The 23,959-nt window shown below is 35.0% G+C and overlaps 1 protein-coding gene and 1 pseudogene across 1 annotated transcript; both read right to left on the bottom strand.

Moving 5' to 3' along the window:
* Positions 1 to 2,158: 2,158 nt before the first annotated feature.
* On the bottom strand, positions 2,159 to 12,444 carry LOC142627767 (uncharacterized). The gene is made up of 5 exons (XM_075801643.1): positions 12,308 to 12,444; positions 12,002 to 12,189; positions 9,749 to 11,803; positions 3,643 to 7,725; positions 2,159 to 3,234 (listed from the first exon to the last, which is right to left on the bottom strand). The coding sequence occupies exon 4, from the start codon at positions 7,706 to 7,708 to the stop codon at positions 6,065 to 6,067; it is 1,644 nt and encodes a 547-aa protein (XP_075657758.1). The 5' UTR covers positions 7,709 to 7,725; positions 9,749 to 11,803; positions 12,002 to 12,189; positions 12,308 to 12,444; the 3' UTR covers positions 2,159 to 3,234; positions 3,643 to 6,064.
* On the bottom strand, positions 12,025 to 23,039 carry LOC142628472 (mannosylglycoprotein endo-beta-mannosidase-like; annotated as a pseudogene).
* Positions 23,040 to 23,959: the final 920 nt, after the last annotated feature.

Here is a 23,959-nt window from a genome sequence, read left to right as displayed (position 1 = left end):
TTGTTGTTAATTTTATTTGTCTTGCATAAATGGTGCTGAATGTGGTGGTGGAACCACAAGAACTTCACTCATAGAAACAAATTAGTACTACCCTTCCTGAAGCAAATGAGGAGCTGACCAACTAGAAGCTTAATTAAGGTAGGTTTAGAAAACAAAGAACTATTTCATGGAGCATAAGAGCATCATCAATTGGTCTCACATCAATTTTTACTTGCTGAACTTCCACTAGAAAAATATGATAGATTTTGTAACAATAACAAAAATGAAATGTAAACTTCTAACTACATACACGTGACATTGACATAAATCCAATAAACCCCTTGTCCCCCCCTCCACGCATGCCTAGGGGCGGGGAGTGGAGGGAAGAAAAAGGATTTTACACATCTCCTTAGGAAAATAATTATTTCTTAGGATTGCTTTTCAATGTGCATGCACTTTACAAGAAGGCACCTCCAAGCAGCGAGTCAAATAGATGATAAGTTAAATTGACATCACTGACATTCAGCATTCACATAGATGATTGGAGGCATCTTTAAGGAGTATCAGCTTCCATTTTCTCCAATAATTATGGTGAGATTGGTTACATGAGTTTGAAGCAGCATTATCAACACCTATTCTTCAGCTTTTCTCACCGATTGTTCTCAAGCTTGGCTTTAACTATAAGAGAATAAAGCAATTCTGCCTTGGCTGACGAATTATAAGGCGTGCTTAAGATACTAAGATATCAAATAAACCAGAAATAGAAATCATAGTTAGAAGCTATAAGATATATCCCAAAATTGTAAGATAGTATATGTGTCAGTGATATGTGATCACATCAAGGTAATTCATCACACAAACCAATGCATGTTTATCCTGGACTTTTGGAGCATAAGAATGCAGGTTATACACTAATCAAACTGAGTCAAGAACACATGCTAGCTCCATTTTTTTCACGTGTGGCTACAGTGAAGTGATTTTATACTATTCATTTGTATCAATTTTGCACCTAACAACAGTCAACAGTGATTTCCAGGAAGGTAAGAGATATGACTATCTACCTGTCTAGTAGCTCCTCTAAGATAATTCTCCGTGAAGGTGTAACGTAATGGATACAACTTTTTGGGCATTGACTTTCTGAACTTTGTAGTCTTCACCATGACCTAATCATATGCCCAGATGTTCTAAAACTAAAATTTAATTAATCTCATTGGATCAAATTCATGTTAATAGTTGTTATAATACTATTAGAACTACCAAACTGGAAACCATTTTTTTTCATGAATAAAAAGCCAAACTGGCAACTTGTGCCTTTTTTCAAATTCTTCTATTTTGTTTTTCTAAAATATCCTTAACACCGTCCTGTAAAGTGGCTATATTATTAAAGCAAAAAATTTATTGTCCTCTTATAGATAACAGAAGGTGCAGTTTTGCCCGAGAAAGATGCAATAACATATGCAAAAAGAATGAGAGTTTGAACAACAAAATATATCGAAGTTTACATTTTACTCAACCATTTTCATGTGAAGTTCTTTAATAAGATGTATAAGAAATGATTCTATATAATTTGAAAATACTACGGAAGTCATGATGTTTGTCCTATAGGGCATTTTCAAATCGGTAGATTTTGATGGATTTTGAGAACCTTCAATCATTTTAGTAAACTCAAGATAAATATTAAGTATCTCAGAAAATTTTTAATAAAAAAATATCCATGTGCAACATGAAAAGTCATCAAGAAAATTGACAAAGTCCCCCTATAGTAGGAATAGGAGATTATCTGCATACATTAGAGTGAATGAGCTTGAATGGCGCAAACATAAAAGACTCACTTTTATTAAAGGAAAAGCCTATTGTTTTCCAAGATAGGATGAGATACAATCAAAGGATCAAAAAGAGACCTAATCTAAAATACCCTTAGACACTAAAGTTTAGACCCAAGATAGAGAAGCATGAAATAGCCGTGAATACCACAACTCCAAAGAGGTGATGCTATGTGAGTGTATGTAATAAAGACAATTACGTGTGTAGATGTAAGAAGAAAAGCCATCCAACTTTACATTTTGTCCCAATGGTCTATGCTATCTGAGGATTATGTACAACACAGCCAATAGAAGAAAATCTTACATGAAGCCCTAGCTCACACAATTGCCTAAATATATAAGAAATTTAGCGAAAGTTTAGGCATAAGATAAACATTTGAAATAGATAATTGAGTAGCAGAAACAATGCCTATAATGGTCATAGTAGAGCCACTGGCAATGTGATTGATAGGCATACGAAAAGTATGGGTTTGTATGGTACAAGAGGTAGAATCAGGTGTAATATGAGTTCAGCAAGCAAGGTCAAGATATCAAAATGAGTGTTTACCTAGTGCAACATAAAGAATAGAAGAGAATGCACCTTATGGGAGAAAATGTTATTGATAAGAGTCTTTAGGTCAACTGCCGTTAATGTAAACATGAGTTGGAAGACTTGCCAAAAATGCTTGTGTTGGGTGATGGGGTTGGAGGATGCAACAATATGCTGTTGATGTTGGCCATGGAAGCTGAGGATTGAGTGACACAGGCATGCTTTCGACAGTATCCTACAGAAGGTGCAGAAGTGAGAATGAATATATCTAGAGTTGGATCGCTAAGAGCCAAACGATCATAGTGCTCATTCTGACAAATTGTAGATGCTGAAGGCTAATGAAGGGATGATGTGGCCAAGATTGTGTTACAAGACCGAGATAGTAAGACTTGTAAATGTTACCCCTTATACAAGCTCCTTGAAAACCTTTTGAATTGAAGGCAAAGGAGAAAACTTTTTCAATTGATCCCGATATTCACAAAATTTTGGGCATTGCATGCATAATCCATGTTGGTTCATATAGTGAAATTTGATCGCATGGATATTGCATGGGTGGAAAAAAAAATCATCAGTAGATTGCCCTGGCTCTTGTTTGAGACGATATTTTTCAACCATGAGCTGCCTTGGCACTATTCACAAGTACAACCTTTATATAAGCTCTCAACCTTGTTAGGATAGTATAGAATTACACAAGTATAGTACAGCAGGTAGTATAATAGTACAATTGATTACATATAGCATAAGGTATTGGGGAAGTGGGCCTAGAACGAATACTCTAACAACATACAAGCTCACAAGGAATGGAAAAATAAGAGAATTAACAACCTTGAGAAGACACCCAGGCACTTCCAGTAGAAGCAATGAGAAGGCATGAGGGACCCTTTTACACATGAATATGGACACCTTGCAGATGATTCGAAAATTGCATAGACGAGCGAGGGAAAAACAAAAGATATCACATTTTGATTGGAAAAATAATTTAAATGATAACCATCAAATGGAAAATTATTTTTGTAAAGTGATTTTCACAAATATGGTTGTACACTCATCCCAAAAGGTTGATAATCCCTTGATGTAGTAATTTTTTATTATTAAATATTCTAGAGTATGGTCATATGATTGAACAAGCATTTCAAAGTTTACCAAATATGAATAATCAACAGAGGGAGTAGCTTATGATCTTCAGAAATAGGTAGAATAGCAAAAGAGTACTTTGTGCACATGATAATGACCAAGGGTAGGTGTGTGCAAGCATTATGGTAAGAATGGATCCATCAAATATATTCTGAAATAAAATTAATGCAGCAGTACCTTTGCCAACACAGAGAACCCCGTTAACAAATATATCAAATGCTTCACAATCTAGTTTTTCGAATGGATCTAAACATTCCCTACAAAATGGAACCTCAATACTAAGAATAAAAGAAAAATTGTACAATGAAATAAGCAACAGATAAATAATAAAGTACATATAGATTACATCATTAAGTTCCCAAGTGAAATGATTATGATTCATAGAAAGTCATTTTACTCAATTATTATGATATATTTATTTGCATGCGAGCTGGGCTAGTAAAATTCAGTTAATACTGGATACAGTATACCCAGATACATTATCAAAAGTAAAGAACAATATATTATAAATAACTGTTCAGAAAGATGGCAGTTCTGTTAGAATGCTTGAGTACTTGTACCAAATAACAATTAATCATTCCTAATCAACAACTGAATGGATATAGCTTGGGGAAAGGAAAAAGGAAGAATAAATTAAAATGAAAAAAAAAATAAGCACAGCTTAGCACATCACTGCTAAAATTCAAGAAACATAGCAACGGGTTTACCTCTCAATAATTTGTGACCAGCTGTAGTTTGATTATATCAGCACATTTATTTAGCCCCAAAACAATCAGTAGGTATAATCACTAATCAGTAGTGACAAGTATTGTCGAAGTAATTAAAATTAAAATTAAAAAAGGATGCTGCAAATAACATATAGAGAACCCAATGTAATGCACCTAAGGTATTTTATATAAATTTTATCCATAGAATATAGCAATTGCTAATGCAAAATTACTTAAAACAAGATGACAACCAAACCTCTCGCAAATCTCTCACACTAAACAAAAGACAAATCTTTGATATCAAACTCCTACAAGCACAAAACAAAAACTACACCACCACCCACTGCATAGGGACTGTATCATCTCCCTGTTTCTTTTCTTACCAATGTGGGACTAACACTCTCGATAGGAATTATTGCATCTCCTTTTAATTTTCTAAACTATGTGGAATTCCAAAACCAATAACAAAATCTATAAACTTTGGAAGTGTGCAGGCAAATAAAAACCAATGTATATGTCAGGGTGGATTTTCAGAATGAAGAGGCTTGGAACTCATTTGTGTGGAAAGAAAGAGCACAACAACCTAACCTAACTTTAATTTTGAGGGGAGAAAATAGTACCTTAAATCCCAAATATTCAGTCTCATGGTGGCAAATAATGGTTATGTTAATTGCACAGTAATCAGAAGACTAAAACCAAATAACATAACAATTAGGCAATGAAAAAGAGAACTGACTTAGATGATCAGAACAGGCATATCACAACATTACTAAAATTATAATAATAACACAATGGGACAGTACTAGAATGCTTAAAAATCAAGGGAAAAGAACCAAAAGCATTACTTTTTAAACACAACTACACAGTTAAGTCAAAGAAAATTATTTTTCCTTGAAATTTTAGAAGTATTATGTAACAATGAGATCCTTTAAACCAGGAAAGGCCTGACCAACATTTTCTAAACTAAGCCTTGAACTTATTAGACAAGATTTGTAGTCTCTTTGCCCAAAAAGGTTTTAAAGATTACCTTGAACTTGGAGTACATTCAATTAAACTATATAACTCAACCAGCCATGTTATTAACAATTGGTGCTCCTAAATCACCATGTTCTTAACATCAACATTTACAAAGTACATGTGGTGCCTTTATATTAAAATACCGGGCCAATATTCTTACTAAGACGATGTATAAAATTTATGTTGAGAAAACAAAAAAGAAAAGAACCTCACCATCAATGATAATTAAATCATGCATAATTGAGCTTTCATAGAAATAACAATAATAGTAAGAGTATCAATGACTAAAACTAATGACATAAAAGATGTTGATAAACATGTAAATCTATAATAACTTAAAAAGCAATTGAATCTTTGCATTCATGTTTTGACTCTAATTGCTCATTTTCCTCTTCAAAATAACGGATGCTCACCTAATGCAGAAGACGAAGACATAGACAATTAATGTGAGCTCAAGAAAAATGAATGCAATTGGAATTGCATAGAAATAGAAAATAGAGGGAAAAGTAGTCATACTCAGCCGACAAGAGATACCGGAAGTTTGCCTTTTATTTCTAGTAATTGTTCATCAACCCTGAACTTTATGTTCCACACTAAAATCCAACTTCCATTGCTAAACATTGTAATATCATAAAACATTGAAAACTGAAAAGTCCTATTATCAGCAAGCTAATTGTTTCTAACAGAAGTGGACAAGGCAGGGTACAACCACACACAAACAAGCATGAGTTGGTACAATGTATTTAAATTATATTTGAACCATGATGCCAAGAAAGAGCATTGAATAGAATTACTGCATTGTCATTTGATGAATTCCATGCACCAAAACTTACGTGGACTACATCTAGTATAAAATAAAAACACATTTGTCCTTTTTATAAACAACTCTTGTGGATGTAGAAATTACACTGAGCACATTGATAGATAAACTTTTCACAAGAATCATTACATTTGTTACATCGAGGGTGGTCCTTAGTTTCCTCAATGAAAGTAAGAGGGTGGGAGTGACAGTCAAATGTGTAAGTACCTCCAAACTTGTAATTTGGGTATTTCCCAATAATACATTTTGGATGAGCAAGATAACTGCAATCCTTACAGTAGTAAAACCAATACTTTGACTCTATTTTTTCTTCACATATATCACAATAATATTCACTAGAATTATCTTCAGCTCTATAACTGAGAGCAAAGGGATGCTCATGTTGTTTGTATCTTGTAGAATGTGGTAGTGTAGCACATCTGAAGTCCAAAGCAAATGCACAAGTGGTACAACGGAATATTGGATAAGTTCTAGAATCACAACAACTACAATTCTGAGAAGATTCAACACTAGAGAGAGTAAGTCTGTGATCATGACCAGGGTGGGTAAGGATTTCTGAGATCATACTACATTGAACATCAAGTCTAAAACGGCATGTCTCACACGAATAAGTGAAGCCATTGCATTTATGATGACAGGCATAACACCTAAAATCCTTACTTGGTTTCATTGGGAGCAAGGATAGTGGGTGTTGATGAAGTGGGTGTCGCTTTTTTTTGGGTAAATTAGCACAAGATTCATGAAGAAAGAAGCTGCACTTTACGCAACTATAAAACGGAGAGAGAATGGCTCTTACGCACCCATCACATTTTTGGTCTTTTAGAAGCTGCTCGGTAAGCATTAAGTCATGCTCATGACTGAAGTGTTTGATTTCTGTAGCTATTTGAATTCCATCCTCCCTCATGTGGTATTTTTTGACTTTGTAAGTTGAGTCAACCGATTCATTGAGCTCTGAACCTTCATCCTCATCTTTAAATTCTTGCAAATTTATATTCTCCTTGTTTCTCATAGCACAATTGAGGTGGGCAACGAAATCACATCTGGAGCAATAGTAAAGCCCATAGCATGTGTCCACCTCTAGAACACAGATTTGACAAAATCGGGAGTCAGATGGATGGAATTCAAGAGAAGAATGGGTGAGGTGGAGGAGGTGCTTGTGACGCACGACTTTGACTTTGTGAGGGAAAATAGAACATCTTCCATGAATCCAGAAACCGCATAGATGACATTGATAGGGCACACCTTTGTCTTCTTTGCCGCAAAGGTCACAGGTGAAGGTGATCCACTTCCAAAAGGGGGTCAATGGGTGGTGGTGGAATTTAGGTTCCATGGTGGTGGGGGCTAAAGAAGCGCATGTGATGTGAAGGTTGAAGTCGCAACGGGAACACCGATAAGTGTGTTCACCTTTATATTCTTTGCAGAGTTCGCATTTGTAAATTTCATTGTCTTCATATCTCCATGGAGGAAAGAGAATAAGAGGATGGATTGGGTGGAAGGGATGGTGCAACCCAAGGGGTAGTTCCGCACATGATTTGTGATGTGTGTAGTATGGCCAGCATTCTTTACAACTGTAGCTAGGACCATAAACTGGTTCGTCGCACCCCCAACAACGATATCCTCTTTTGTCGTCGTCAGGATTGAAGAGCAAGGGATGATTGGGATGGATAAAATGTTGAAGTTGGTGCTGCTGCTGCTCCATCTAATCTAATCTATCTTCTTTATTTATTTAATTGTATGACAAGACATGCAAAGCAACGTGACAGTCACAATCACAATGTCAGACATATCATCATCATCATCAAATTTCTTTATTGTTTATAAAAATAAAATAAATAATAATAAGAAAAAAAGGGCATAAATATTAATAATACGTAGAATAGAAAGAAAGGGTTGGGGAGCCTGGGCGAATCCAAATGATAAAAAATAAAAATAAAAAATAAAATAAAGAGAGAGAGAGAGTGATGAGAATTGCTTCTTTTTTCTTTGAGTTGAATATATAGCAGCAATTTCATTTGTTTTTACTTTTTATGGCTCTCAATGAATTAAAATTAGAAATTGAATGTAAAAAGTAAAAAAATAAATAAAAAGCGGGATTTGGGCGTGACTCAGCACAACAGGTTCGTAGGAGTTGGATCATGAATGTTCTTTAAATTAAAGGCCTTGGGCTTGGGTGTGGCCCGTGGCTATTTATTTTTGTTGGGTACCAGGTATTGTTTATTTTTAATGTGAACAGTGAAAGGCGTAAAAACTACTGTATTGATTGGAATTCTTTTTATTGATTTTCATTAAAAATTAAAGTGAATTATATATTTTTTTGGGGAAAGAATAAATGTATTGTGTAAATAGGATTTACTTTACTTGATTTCATCAAAAATAAACGTGATTCATTAAAAAATAAACGGAATGCATCTAAAAGTTAGAAATAAAATGGTAAGAATGTTTGCACAACAAAAATTCAAACTATGTTTTTAATTGATCCTCCATTCTTGTTATTAGAAAAATAGAATTTGTTTTTTTACTTTTTTTTTTTTCTTGTTTACATAAATCGTTGTCATTTATTTAAAATCATCTAACACATATCTATTTTTGCCTTATTCAATATATAAGTAAATAGTGCAACTAAGTTTGCCTTCATATTTATATATTGTTACTTCTTTATGCAAGCTTTTACTCAACCTAGATTATCAATTAAAACTCATAACAACAAAGTTAATCCAACAAAATCTACGGGAGAAAGTTTAGTAGTAAAGGTGGCATGGGGATACAAAAATGAAAGAGTAAAGTCTTTTAGAGTTTTATGTAAACCTCATGCTAGGTTGGTTCTATTAATCCAATTATACAATGAAAAATGCAACATGATGATGTTTTTTCATTCAACAAATATATATATATATATATATATATATATATATATATATATATATATATATATATTATAATGCTAAGTCTATAACTCCTTAACATTTATGTATATTAATATTTTGCCAAGAATTTTTTTAGCTCGGTAGTCGATGGTACTAGTACATGTTCTTATGTTCAACTCCTCTCTTCCCCACATGTGATAAATAGGGTGGAAAAGTGTTTGGTAATGTTTGAGAACAAATGTAAACTACTTTAGTACTAATAAAGGACAAAACAAATATTTGATAAAAATTGGTTCGAGTTAGACTGTTCGGAAACTTTTACTGAAGTTATATTCCTCAATAGTTTTTTTTCCCATAATAATAGTTTGTTAATCCCATTGTTAGACTAATTTTCTTTCTCCAATTATCATGCTTATCAAATATTAAGTTGATCTATTGTTCTTTTCGAATATCAAGGTGATTAGCCATCAAAAGCTCACTAATCTATGAAGAGCGATTATAATTTTTTGCATTCTTAAATATAGCAAACAGCTACCTTATAAATTTAACAATAAATGGCAACTAATTATTTGAAAATCTTGCGAGTGATTGACTTGTAATAGATATTAAATAAAAACGTGATTCAAGAAAATAATGAGGTACAAAAAAAGTTGAGTGATACACTATTTATAAAAATTGCATCAAATGTAACATAAACCAAACCATTTAGAGTAATATATCTCATAAAAATATAGCGACAAGTGCAATATAATCTTACTACATTTAACATTTATATGACAAATTTTAAGTACGCAAAGTAACTATTGTTTATGAATACCAATACAAAAACACACATACATATGAACAAATTTATGTAGGCAACATTAAAAACTTACAATAAGAAGAATCCAATTTTGACTTCGAAACACACCTTGAGAAGCTTCCAAGTTATTTTTTGTATCGAATTTTTTAAGGCTAAGTTCATATGAAAACCATTTATAACTTCTACTATATATATAGGATTATCAAGCCATTGTGCCAAAGAAAATATACCTTGTCCAACTCAATAGATTATCATGTCATTGTGCAAAGAAGAAATACTTCCTCCAACACAAAAGAAAACAAAAGAAAGAAGAAACAAAATAAGCAAGCAAGGCATTTATGCTTCCTTGTCAACTTGGAGTTAAATCTTCTTAGTAACATTTCCTATTTCTTTTCCTCTTCTGATTTTTTTTTTTTTTTTTTTCAAACATGTCCATACTAACATTAATTTTTCTCATTCATTGATAAGATTTCTTTATGCATCTCTTTCTAGGTTATACATAAATGAAATTTTATCTCTTGTATTACATTTAGATGATTTTTGAGTTGGAATTTACTCAAAATTTTAGTTTTGAAATTTATAATATTGATTTCTATTGTTTATGTTAACAAAAAAGGACAATTCAAAAATTATATAGAATTTTATACTTTAGATTTAAAAACATCCAAATTCAAAGTCCAATTCTCAGTTTGCTAAACAAACTAAATTCATATGCATTTCTTTCACTCATCCCTTACCCTTTTTTTTAATTGAATAAACGCCCTTCCTCGCTGTATCTTTCTCTCATTCCATCACTCCCTAGTCCCCTTAATCAAGACATAAAGTAATAAGAGAGCACACACATAAAAAGCAAGCAAATGATAAAAAGGTCCATCTCAACAAATTATTTACACACGAAGTCAACACCATATATTAAAATTTTGAAGGTATTTCATCTAAGAAGAACTAAATAACATTGGCAGAAATATAGAAGGTTCTCTCAATTTATTTAGCTGCTTCATTCCTGGTGTCATTGGTGCAACTTTAAGTAAAAATGTTTCTCGATGCAAAAAAGGACAATTAAGTATGTAAAAGTTGGAAATTTATTTCCAAGAATTCCGAGAACTTGTGATAATGATTTCCTCTGTAAAGCTTGACCTCAATAGATTTTATACTTCCACAAGGTTTCAAACAACATTAAAAGAGTATTTTTTACCCAGCTTAATGGACAGTCATGGTAATTCTAGCCATGAAGCGAAACTCAAGGCGGGACACCTGGAGGGACCTTAAAAGTGATCTTAATGGGAATAACGTAGCCGGACACCAGCGAGAAATAGTTGTCTAAGTAATGAACAGGAAGAATTCTCGAACAGTCGATCCTTCATATAAAGTCCTTTTTCTTTCATACTCTCCTTGAATGGAGCATAATCTTACCTTCTTGCTCTTCTTTATCCCTCCCCGTTCTAGTTTATCATTGTAATTTGGGTTCTAAATTTTTGCCACTGTAATACATTTCCAGTACACTTGGGTTGGCTATTCTTTAATAAAAAAGCTCTTACTTTATTTGTTCATATAGGTTAAACTTTTAGAGTCAGCTTTCTTGGCCACATTTTCAACACACATTTCAATTTCATAAGTGAACCTTTGATGAAAACCTTGGATGTAAATCTTGAGGGTTTTTTTTACGTTCTGTGTGGCTCCAGCAGCTTGTAATCTCCACCAAATAGATGCAACCAGTAAAATTTCCTAGATAAAATAGCATAGTCTGATGTGTGGTAGAGTTTGAGAAGGAAGTAGACCAGCTTTGGGTTTTTAGACTTTGGATACTTCCTCTAAACTATGGGTACTGTTTTTTTGGCCGAAGCAGAGAGATTTTCAAAAACTTTGTAGTATGGAAATGTACCTTCTAGATCCTAGACCAAGGCTTCAATAGCTATGTTAGACAGTTCCTCAGACGTAGTATTGACAATTTGCTGATGGCAGATTCAGAAAACAATTGTGATGTTACATACCATCTCTGGATGGGATCATTTTAAATAGCATCAAGTACGAAGAATGTCTTTGAGTAAAATGCAATAGTTTCATATGTGCACCCTTTTGAAATATTATTTGGTTTAAGAAACACAAATTTAAGCATTTCAACCACCCCCTGCTCTTGTCAACCCACACATACAAAAAAAAAAAAAAATCAGCTATGAGCATTTTTACTAGATTTTTTTTTATTAACATTTTATTTTGTTATGTCAAAAAATATATATCAATTTTCTTTATTGAATTCAAAAGATTATTCAGGCTCAATACGTGTTCTATGAAAACAATTCATCAGATATTAAAGTTTAGAAATTACCTCTATAAAATATGTAGCCAGATTCAGCAGGACATGGATTGGTTCTGCAGCACAGCAACAGCCATAGAAACCTGCCGTTTGGTGTTAAAGATGATCATTTAACTGACCACTAAGACCAGTACAAGAGTTCTGTGCCTTCCAAATCAGGACTAGTGTATTTATGGGAAGTCCGGTCCTCCAGCAGAGCTCTAAATTGAATGTAGTTAGCCAATTAAGCTTGATGATCATTTCAAGTTAGGTCAGCACCCAAAAAAAAAAAAAAAACCCAATGGGCATCTAGAATAGCTATAGAAAATTTTGATTTACCTCTAAACAAAAATCATCAAGATCCTTTGGGGTTCCACAAAGTTCAATCTGATCAACACTTTTTTTTGGCTTTGAATAGGGAATGCATTTATGTTATTCCCATATGGGTAGGAACTTCTTCTGTGTACCCACTAGGAAGTTGCTTAAACATCGGAATCTGCCAGCCTTCTTGAGACATTCTTGCTCTGATAGTATATGCAATATGCAACAGCCATCCTGACAAAATCAACCTCAGAATTGAATCCATGGCTGTAAAAATCATTCTTAAAAAATGCTTCAGGATTTCGGATTTCATAAGGGCCATCAGTGAAGCCCCCCTTACATATGCTAATCCATCCCACAAAGGTCCTTGGATGTAAACATGTGTACCATCAAAATATTGGCTAGGATCTTTTGACACTGCAGATAAATCTTCAGAAGATTTGCTGATTTCATTGGAGTTTTTGAAAGAAGAATTTAGTCTCAGGACATTTTCCAAATCTTTGTTGATGTCATCTGGTGAAACTTGCTCATTTTCACCTACCCAAAGAGCAAGACTCGGATGGTTCCTCAGAAGCTTGACAGTGTCTCTTGCACATAGCAACAGAAGATCATGATCCAGGGGACCATTTGTCACCATTTCAACGTCTTCAGTACTCCAAAACTCTTGCCACACCTACAAAAATCAAATCAGCCATATGGACCAAGTTATACTAGAGTAATTTAATACTGAAATAACTTAGAATATTGGAATCCTTAGGTTTGGTTAGCCTTGAGCCATGTTTAACCCTGTGGATAGGCCTGGGTCTCAGAAGAATAAATCTTTCGAAATAATGCAATGCAAAGTTCACTCTGGTAGGAACATTTTAAAGCTTCAGTTACTAAATAAACAAGTGTACCAAAATTAAAAGTACCAAAGGCTCCAGCTGCAATATACAAAACAGCAGACAATGTCAAATAAATTTTTTGAGAAAAACGATACTGAAATATGTTAATGGCAAGTAAGAAATACAACTGAACTCAACAAAGCCATTATCCTAAATAATTTAGTTAAATCATTGATAATGGCAATAACAGATAGAATACAGAATAAATGTATTCACTAAAATCTAGACGTAGCTTTGAGGAGAAGATATAGACAATTTGATTAAGACAATTTTTAATTATGTAGACAAAAAACACTGAGCTGACTAGTAAAGAGTTCTTTATTTATATTTCAAAGCTTTCGAGAACAAGAAGGGGCTAGAAATATATGAGGTCTAAGGCAGAGGCAGTAAGAAAAGATAAAATAAACAATTTTCTAACAGGGCATATAGCCTGAAATAGAGATCAAGGTCAAATGATAATGATGGTAGTAATAATCCATGTAGCTGACCTGAGAAATTAGAAATCAAGAAGTGTTAACTTGTACCAAAGAAAATAAAGAATTGTCTCGCAAGCATAGGTTTGCTCATGTCTTAACTTGTTCTTATAACATCAGTTATGCCTGTTTTAAAATCAAATTTTGACACTTAGAAGAAAGGAAATAAATTTTGCTTGTGACACGCTATTGCCACTATGTTAGTACTCTACAGTCGAGGGTAAAAGCTCTATGGACAATTTAGGTCAAAGAAAATAAATACCCTAATAATTTTCAAAAGCATTATAAAATCAACAATGCCACAATTTATGGTAACTTTCATAATGGAACTGATTTCAATGATTAACATATCATCAATTTATATGGTTACAAGAACACCATCATTCTTGGGAAAGTACTGCAGATTATAGTTGTTAGCTTTGTTAGAAGTATGCGGTTAAATAATTAAATTTACCATATTCCAGTAGCTTAAACTTTTAGAAGAATCAGTTATTTAAGATAGTATCAGAGCAGGAGGTTTTGAATTTGATCCATGCTCATCCACTCAATCTTCCATTTAAAATCTCATGGGTTGGGCCACACCTTATAAAAGGGAGTTTGAGCCCACACATGAGAGTGTTAGAAATATGTGGTTAAATTATTAAATTTTTACCATATCTCAATAGCTTAAGTTTTTGGGAGAATTTGTAATTTAACAAGCTTTTTTCAATTATAAAGCTTACTCTAGAACACTTTCTTGGCATTCCCAGCATCTTACGCTGCAAGCATCCTGTGACAATACCCTCAGTATAAAGCATACAAATTTTGGTGAATCTGAAAATTTTGATGTTCCAAGATTTGTCCCAATTTACCAACCCACCAACCTCCCATTGATATATATATATATATATAGGGACATCATTCTATCTCAAAAGCTTCATCCAATAGGTTTGCACCCAAGTATATATATCAACTCTTCATTTTCTTTACTTTTTCTCTAAATGGGACTCAACCCTCACACATGCACTCACAATAGACCTCCCCCTCCCATGTGAGCCTCTACCACATCATCCTAGCTTCCCACTGCGTGTGACTCATTAGCAAATCCAAAGAGTGCATACAAGAGTTGCATCAAATGCAGCAATAACCAAATTCACACCAACCACATCAACACCAAGACACTCATTCCCAAAAAAAAAATTTAATAGACAACAAACATTTAAAATTTCGAACCAAAAGTTGAACCATAACTCTAATACCAATTTTTTGGGATGAGAAGTGTCCCTGGGTTCCAACAAGAGCCAATAGATATATATTGAGGTACCTATTGATATATATTGGGGTACCACTCAAACAGCTTAAGCCAAATGGTTTAGACCCAACTATGTCCATCAACTTCTAACTTTCCTTACTTTTTCTCTTGATGTCGAACTCAACCCTTACATGTCCACTAAAAACAGTTGCTGACTTTGGTATGGTTTGTTTTTCATCTTCTTATTGTGTAAGAGAAAGCAAATAGTATTACCTAGTCCTATTTGGTTAGGTAGTCTCCACAAAAAGTCACCAAACCAACTTTGTAGCCATAATCTTTGTTATTAGCTGGGATGCACGGACGCGGCACCGGAGGTGCCGCACCCGCGTCCGACGAGGCGGGACTTGCCGACGCGCGAGGGACGCCGCTGCTCGCGCGTCGGTGCGGCGTCCGGCCGCGTCAGCCACGCGGCATCTTATTTTTCCCGCCGACGCGGCGCCGATTCGAGCAGATTCGGGCCGATTCGGCCAGAATCGGGCTGTTTCGGCCGTATCGGGCCGTATCGGCCGGTGACCGAAACGGCCGAAACAGGCCTCGAAACAGGCTGCAACAGACGAAATTGGCTCTAAATGAGACCCAAAAACCCTAAATCTATCCTTCCTTAATTTTATTTTGAATATTTGTTGCTTCTTTTGTGTTTTCTTTCTGGTTTTGTGTTGTGTTTTGTGTTTCTTGCTTTTTTCTTTCTTTGTTTTGTGAATCAAGGCATAGTAAATTAGTAATATGTTTTTTAAGAATATTTTAATAGTAAAAACATATAGAAAATATAAATAAAAATATTTTTAATAATTTTTTAATTGCCGAGTCCCGCCGCACCCGCACCCACTTTTTTCAAAAATTGCCGAGTCCCGCACCCGCACCCGCACCCATACCCGCACCCGCACCCGTGCTTCATAGGTTATTAGTAAGAAAGAGCTCGTTGGGTGTATATAGGGTTTTGTTTTGTGCAACTATTGTAGTCACCCTTGTTAGTAAATTTTTCTTCTCAATGCCCGCCATTTGGACATATGTCTAAATCTGAACCATGTAAGTCTCTATCTCTATGTTCCCTGTGTGATTGTTTGTTCAATATTTCTATTTCTATTTTGCATACACCCTCTATAATTGATCACACTCACAACACACACACAAATAGGGGAGAGAGAGAGAGAGAGATCACCAAAAGTCCATAAATATCACAATAATGATAAAATTCTGTCCTCTCAGCCAATCCACCACCCCAACAGCGAATCATATTAAAATGCATATCGGCATGAAACTTGATGTCGGTTTCATAACGTTCCTCTGAAAAACATAGTAACCCATCTGACAATATCTAATTACCACCATGGATAATGATAGGCTGTCCATTGACCTTGAACAACCTGTAAATCAAATTTTATAGACTATATATCATAATATCATAATAAAAACCTACTTATCAAAAAAAAATATATCATAATAAAAACCTATGTAAAATGTTCTAGAAGGCATATGAAGCAATACTTTCCACCTGTGGCACTATCAATATGGCTCTTAATTTTTCGGAAGCCAAATAGATGGCTCCTAGCATCAGATTCTCCATATCCCTTTACATCAACAGTAATATGGACATTGTACAAGGACTGTTTTCCCATACTGTTCGGCCACCATAAGTCAGGATTGTAGAAGAAAAGCTGCAAATTCATTTCATTATAACCTATAACAGAAGTATTGAGAGCCTAAAACTAGATAAAAATGCCGATGGGGACGGGGCTACCCTGACTTCCATAGGTCCTTGGTTTGACCTCCTAATGAGAATTGAGGATATTTGAATTTATAATAATCGGATGCTCCAAATGCTCAGTAATCAGAAATTTCACATCTCTAGATACCATTTTGGATAATTCAAGGCACAAATAAGTAATGAAGGCTATATTCCTTGGGCGCAGTATGCAATTTATTAACTTGGGGGAGGAGGGGGTCTTTTATGCTTTCACATTTCTTTAATGGTAATGTACAATATCAATGAAATGAATCAAGAAGGAAGTTCATTACCTATATGTACAATATCATTGTATGATTTTGTAAGATATTGAGAAGGAAAAAAAAAATCTAATTTTACTTTACTGAATCATAAGAGGAAGATATAAGTGTCATAGACAGTCTAGTCTACACACAGACTAACAAGGAAAACTGCAAAGGCCAGAAATAGTTCAGCTTTTTACCCAAAAAAAAAAAGTTCAGCTTTATGACGTGCTCTAGCAAAAATCTGGTGGTTGACAAATATGTATGTATGTATGTATATAGATACATACATACATACACTTTCTTATAACCACCTAGGATGCACAGACGCGGCGCCAGAGGTGCCGCACCCGCGTCCGACGCGTGAGGGACACCGCTACTCGCACGTAGGTGCCGCATCGGGCCGCGTCTGCCACGTGTTTTTTTTTTTTTTTCAGCCGACTCGCACCGACGCGGCTTGAATCACGCCGACTCGGCTTCGATTCGCGCCGATTCGGGCCGAATCGGGTCGTATCGGCCGGCCACCGAAACGGCCGAAACATACCGAAACGGCCGAAACATGCCGAAATCGGCCTTGAATCTTGCCGGAACAGCCGAAATCGGCTCTGAAATGAGACCCAAACACCCTAAATCTGTCATTCCTCAATTTTATTTTGAATATTTATTGCTTCTTTTGTGTTTTCTTTTTGGTTTTGTGTTTTGTTTTGTGTTTCTTGCTTTTTTCTTTCTTTGTTTTGTGATTCAAGGCATAGTAATATGTTTTTTAAGAATATTTTAATAATAAAAATATATAGAAAATATAAATAAAAATATTTTTAATAATTTTTTAATTGCCGAGTCCCGCACCCGCAACCGAGTCTCAAAACGCACCGTGCTTCATAGATAACCACTGATTTTCATAACATCTAAGGGTGAAAAAAACTCCACTTAACATATCATTAATATAGAGTTATTAATTGCCACATTAGCTAATTTTCCTTAAAAAAACCAATCCATTCACGGTTCCTAATACTTATTTTTTTTTTTTAATAATAAAGGAAAATGATATTATCATAATATTGTTCAGACTTCCATACTATCTCTCACACATAGAATTTCTGGTAGATTTTTCTATTGAGGGAGGTTATTACACAAATAAAAATAAAAAACCTGTCTCGTATACTATCTCCACTGTATAACTGATCTCTAAATGATTTATCACACTGACACTATTCACTAAAAAATATGTTTCAAATATCTGTAGAAACCTGTCTCGTTTTGGTTCTGACAGGAAATTTCAAATAATTTCTTATCAATACACATCTACTGTCTCTCATTTTCCAACAAGTAACTAGAGATAACAATATCATTATGGAAAAAAATTAACCACGATCAAAGGTAACAAACATAGTCACCTTATAGGAGCCATCCAATCCCAACCCAGAACGTATTGTGTTGCAACATCTTTTCCAATCTAGCATGAAAACAAATTATTGTAAAATTGCATGTATTCCAAGCATATCAAAATTAAGATTTTTACTCCATCACTCCACTCACATGGGATCCAAAATCATAAATGTAATTCTAAAATAAAATAATATTAATATATAAAATAAATAGGTTTTGGATTTAGCTATAAACCTCATGGTCACCACCTTGCCCCTTCTTCCAGGATGATCTGGTGGATGAACAAGAAAGGCAAACAAGTTTTGACCATTAGGATGCAGAATCCAAACACTGTAAAATTAATGCGAAATATGGTAAAAGAAAATGAACTCCAGGCAGTAAAAACACTTACTCAAATTAATACGCAAGTCTGAGACCTCAATCTTACAAAGCAGACAAGGCTTACGTTGATTTGAGAGAGAGACAGACAGAGAGAGTGACTGTGTGTGATCCTGTTTGTGTGTCGGTGTATGAGGTGGGTGTGAGAGAGAAGGGAAACGGAGTAAGGGTATTTTTGGTAATATAAAAAAAAGTGGTGGGCCGAGCATGCCACGTGGAATGAGTGTCTTTTTTATAATAAAAAAAAAACTTGTCGTTGTGTGTCGGTATATGAATGTGTTTGGACCCAGCGTCCACGTTTACGTCCAGCCTTCAGTTTTTTTTTTTTTTTTTTTTTTTCTTGCCAGACGCAGTTGTTGACTAAGTCTTTCGTGAACAGTGCACTCGTGCACTGTTTACGGATCCACAAATTTGACTTTTCAACCACTTTTTTATTAAAAATGGGTCCCGCTGTACTATTCACACATTTTAAAATTATTTTGCTACAGTGGATAGTCTCAATTTGCACTTTCACTGTTGGGATGGTTCAGACCGATGTGTCTTTTGTTACTTCAAGACAGTGATATGTGATCTTTTGTATTTTTTCAAGATTGTTTAATCCCTGCCCCACTCCTTGCAAAGTATTAAATTTTTCCCCACTGGACTGCAAATAATGTATTTGTTATTATATATAGTCTATAATGGATAAATTCTAATCCTAATTGACTTGGGCCGAAGCCTAATTATTGAATTTTTACTCTAGAAAATTAAATTAAATTAAATACTAATAATTTAATTAATAAGTCTAAAATAAAATCCCTTCCTCAAAAAAAAAATTCCAATAAACTAATAATAAAAATATAATTGACTTCTAAAAAATTATATTAAATTATTCATATTTCATACGTTAAGAACTAATATGGCATTACATTTTTATATTTAGATGGTGGTTCAGATAATTATGTGAGTGGCTATTTTTAAGAATTGCTTTGTTGTGATGATGCTAAGGGATGCCTAACAAATTAACACCCTCCTCCATTTTTTACTTTTCTTCTTATAAATTTTTTTAATACTTCAATAGTTAGATTCGAAGAATTTGAACCCTGAATGGTTCTATCAGAAACACAAGAAATGCTAACTAGTTAGGCTAAAAGGCAGAGAGGTCAACTACTCCCCAAGAACTCCCAAAAAAAAAAATCTTTTTGGTCTCCAAAAATAACAATTAACAACTAGTCCCCAAGAATTCAATTTATCCAAAGAGTTCAAAAAAAATTAAAAAACAAAAATATTTTATGGTTAGCCCATGACATATTGGTCATTCTAAGGGGAAAAAAGAGACATTTTAATATAATTTTTTTTAATTCTTATGCTTTTTGAATTTTATCAGCCAAAATCATTTAGTAAACAAAATATTTTTCCTAATCATTAGAAAAACAAGAGCAAATTGAGAAACAAGAGATTAAGGGTTTTTTTTTTTATTTCTATTTTAAGGTAATTTCTTGTTCAGTCAAAAAATAAAAAGATGCATAATTTCCTATTATTGGATATCCATATGTGAGCTTCCCTCTTTTTTAATCAATATATTTCATATTAGTTTTTTTCTTCAAAATTTTGAAGGAGATAAGAACAGGAGCATTTTGCTAGATAGTTTCAAAACATGGATATTTTGCTGGAAAGTTTTGGCGAAAAGGGCAAATGCCCATTTTGGCCCATGAATAAGATATGGAGTTCCATAATTATGCTTTGTTAGCTAGTAATGGAGTAATAATTAGAGTGGTAAAGACCATGAATTAAACTTGATCGTGTTTATACAGTACTTTCAATTGATTTTAAGCATTCATTTTAGATCATGCTTTATTTATTTATTTATTTTTAATACAAGATAGAATTTCTACTCTAATCTAATATAACTGTATATGTGTGTGAACTGTAAAGCTCCCTCCTGGAGACTTAAACCCCGGTCCTTGCCTCCTACTCCCTGCAAGTATTTATACTTGTACAGTGACCACTACACCAAGGGTGCGCGGGGGTGAATCATGCTTTATTTTAGAAAGTCCAATACCTAGTCTTCCTTTAAATTAGTAGCACAAACGGAAGGTCCTTTTTCTCCGTATTCATTGTGGCCTTTCATCCTAACCTCTTTTAAGGTGACAAATAGCAAATTGTGTTTACTAAAGATATTTATTAAAGCAAATTATGAAGTTATTGAGGTTTTCATTTTATTGTTAAAACTTGAAAGTTATTTTGGTAATGTTAAGTAATAAAACTTGAAAGATTTTGATTCTCACACATCCATTAATTCACATCTTTTTCAATTTTTATATCCACTTGTATGCGTTAAAATATGGAAATTTTCACATCAATTATGGACGTGTGTGAAATAGTGAACATAAATGAATGTAACACAATATTTTTCCAAACTTAAGACCCTACGTTGCAACCTTTTGTAACGTGTTGCAAGTTTCTTTGTAAAGACTAAAAGCTACTTATAGGTGGCTTCAAGTTATTATGGTGACCACATACTATCTTACAAATAAAACAATATGTTTCAGCCGCTAAACTTAAAGGGTCTAAAGTATCCTTTGGTAGTATATCTGAATGATCAATTGTCAAAAATAAAAAGGCAGTCCGGTAGTAAATCGATAAGGGATAGCTGTCAAGGACGAATTTATCTTAGGATCAACACCCCCCGGTGCAGAAGTTTTTATAATGGCCTTGACACCCTCCTCCCTCTCTCTCTCTCTCTCTCTCTCTCTCTCTCACACAAGAAAGTTTGGTCTTCCAAAATAATACCTACCCCCAAAAATGGATCATTATCCAGAGAGGACAAAAATAAAAAGAGAGAATAAATGGTTGGCCATGACATTTGGTCTTTCTCAACAAAAGAAAAAAAAAGCCTCATATAACTTTTTTTTTCTTTTTACTTTTTTGTTTGTGTTTTATGCCTCTTTAATCATTTAGCAAACAAGGAATCTTTTACTAATAATTAGATTAAAAAGAAAGCAAGAAATAAAAGCTAAAGGATGCCTAGTTAAGATTATTCCATCATTTCTATTTTTTAAGGTCGTTTCCTACTCTTGGACATGCATATATACTGAAAGCGCCACCAAAAACTATCAGTAAACACAACCTTTAAACTTCCTGAGTCAAACTGTTGTTGTAAAAGTTACACTTCACTTTAGTACAAGAAACAGATCTTGGCACCTACAGCACCTTGACATGCACGGCAACTTTCAACAAACAAAGAATCGAAGGACAAACTAATGCTAAGAAAAGCTACAAGCTCTTTGCTTTCCGGGTAGTGCATTATTTCTGAAAGCCCTTGCGCTAGTAATGTCATAAGTGGCAGGATAGGAGGTAAAAACGAGGGTAAAATTGCTTAAATCAAAAGAGAAAGATAGGGCAAATTGTACCTGGGACGCGTAACACAGGCTAATCGATGAAATGATAGAGAACGACGCGCGACTTGATCCCTTAACAAAAGGTACGTAGGCAGCTTGGAAAAAGACGCCAGGTTCCGTCCCATATCTGGGTGCTTACTCTTCCTAAAAGATAGTTCCTTGTGCGTACTATTACAATACGGGTTTCCATTCCTTGCCTCACACCAGATAAGAAGGCAAGGGTCCAAAAGGGAGTGGCATAGGCACAACCCGAACCAACTATCAGTATAGTAGCCGGGCGGGGCATGAAACCCTTTCATAAGGCGAAGCGAGCTTTGATTACGCAAACCAAGGCCTTTGCAATAGGCCCAGTGATTGGTAATAGCCAAGGGAAGAAAGACCATATGAGACAGAACGATCTACAGTCCAAAGCCTAAGCTGTGTGTGCAGCATCCCTGTTCATAAAGTAATATTTCAAGGCAATGCAATTGTCCTTCACACAACTTAACGAATCATTTTGATCTACTACCGCTAACCGGTTCTAACAGCTGCTTACTGCTTCTTTTCTAACCGCTTTCCTTCCCCTATGCTTTCATGCGAGAAACCCGACACCGCTCTTTCTTTGCTTTGCTTATTGTCTGCTAGCTCTCTTAGCAACTTCTGCGTCTACGAGGATTTTCTTACTACTACTCTCTTCGTCGTGACGGCTAAGCGTGGTACATACAACTAGTCTATACCGCTCTTATAGCCGCTTCGAAGCCGATGCGAGAGCTGCCGCTTACTTCCTTTACGAAAATTTTGCTTTTTCTTCTTTCTCTTCCCGGTAAACGGTGATTTCCGCTCCTCACTCAAGCAATGAAGTAGCCGAACCGGCGCAACCATCCGCTGCTCTGCTGGAACGGGCGGTTGCTTCGGTCGAGATCCAGATTTTGAGAGTAGTGATCGAGAGACGATTCGACGTTCGTGAGTGTGACCCGGACCTTCGTGATCCATATACGCCATAAGCAAAGCAAGCGATGAGACCTAGTAGCAAATCCGGTGTTAGATCAATACCACACGGTTGATCCATACCTATAGTATCAACACCAATAGGAGCATAAGTAGCTAATACGTAAAAAGCACGCACCAATCACATACCCACTTGTAGGACACGAACCATAAGCTAGGGTTGTTGGAGCGAGCAAGAAGCATATCCATACGTTGATCCGATCAAAAAACCGAGTAGTAGATCCATTAGTACCATTAGCATAACCAGAGCAAGTCCTTTATCCAATTGAAGAACGAAGAACCGAGTTGACTAAGTTACGGTTCCTTAAGCATAACCGATGGAGACCACGATTTTTATCCATATCCGAGTCGATACGAGGGTGACAATACGAGTACCAACAGGTAGCATATCAAAGATCCTATAGAAGCCAAGCCAAGGGCGCGGGGCATAACCAAGACCGGTAAACCCACACCGAAGTCGATGTCGCTTTTGATATTGGCAATGCTATTGACGATGTTATTGAAGCACCATTACAACCGCCAATACAGTTGTTGAACCAATAGCTCTAGATCGAGAGCCGGATGCATCGGTAGTCAAGGCATAGCCGGTTACCCTCACTAGAAAAGGAAAAGGTAGCGAGCATATGGTCAACCACTATTAGTAGATTAGTTCGATCGGCACACGACAAGGTCTTTTGTTGTCGGCACTATTTGGCTTTGTATCCTGGTGGATTTATCACACATGTATATGAAAGAAAGTTCAAACACCACTTCTTTTTTCCAGTTATCGGTGAAGCAGATCCAATGCCTACTTTTTATTAGGGTTGCATTCGAATATGAAAGGTTTTCCTACCCAGACCTAGTCAACTAAACTAACTAGCCCATGAAATGGAAGAACTCCGTGGATCGAATGAAATAATAGGATT

The sequence above is a fragment of the Castanea sativa genome, chromosome 3, assembly GCF_040712315.1.
Source record: "Castanea sativa cultivar Marrone di Chiusa Pesio chromosome 3, ASM4071231v1".
Taxonomy (NCBI): domain Eukaryota; kingdom Viridiplantae; phylum Streptophyta; class Magnoliopsida; order Fagales; family Fagaceae; genus Castanea; species Castanea sativa.
Note: the sequence above shows the minus strand (reverse complement) of the source record. Positions and strands in the feature narration are given on the sequence as shown.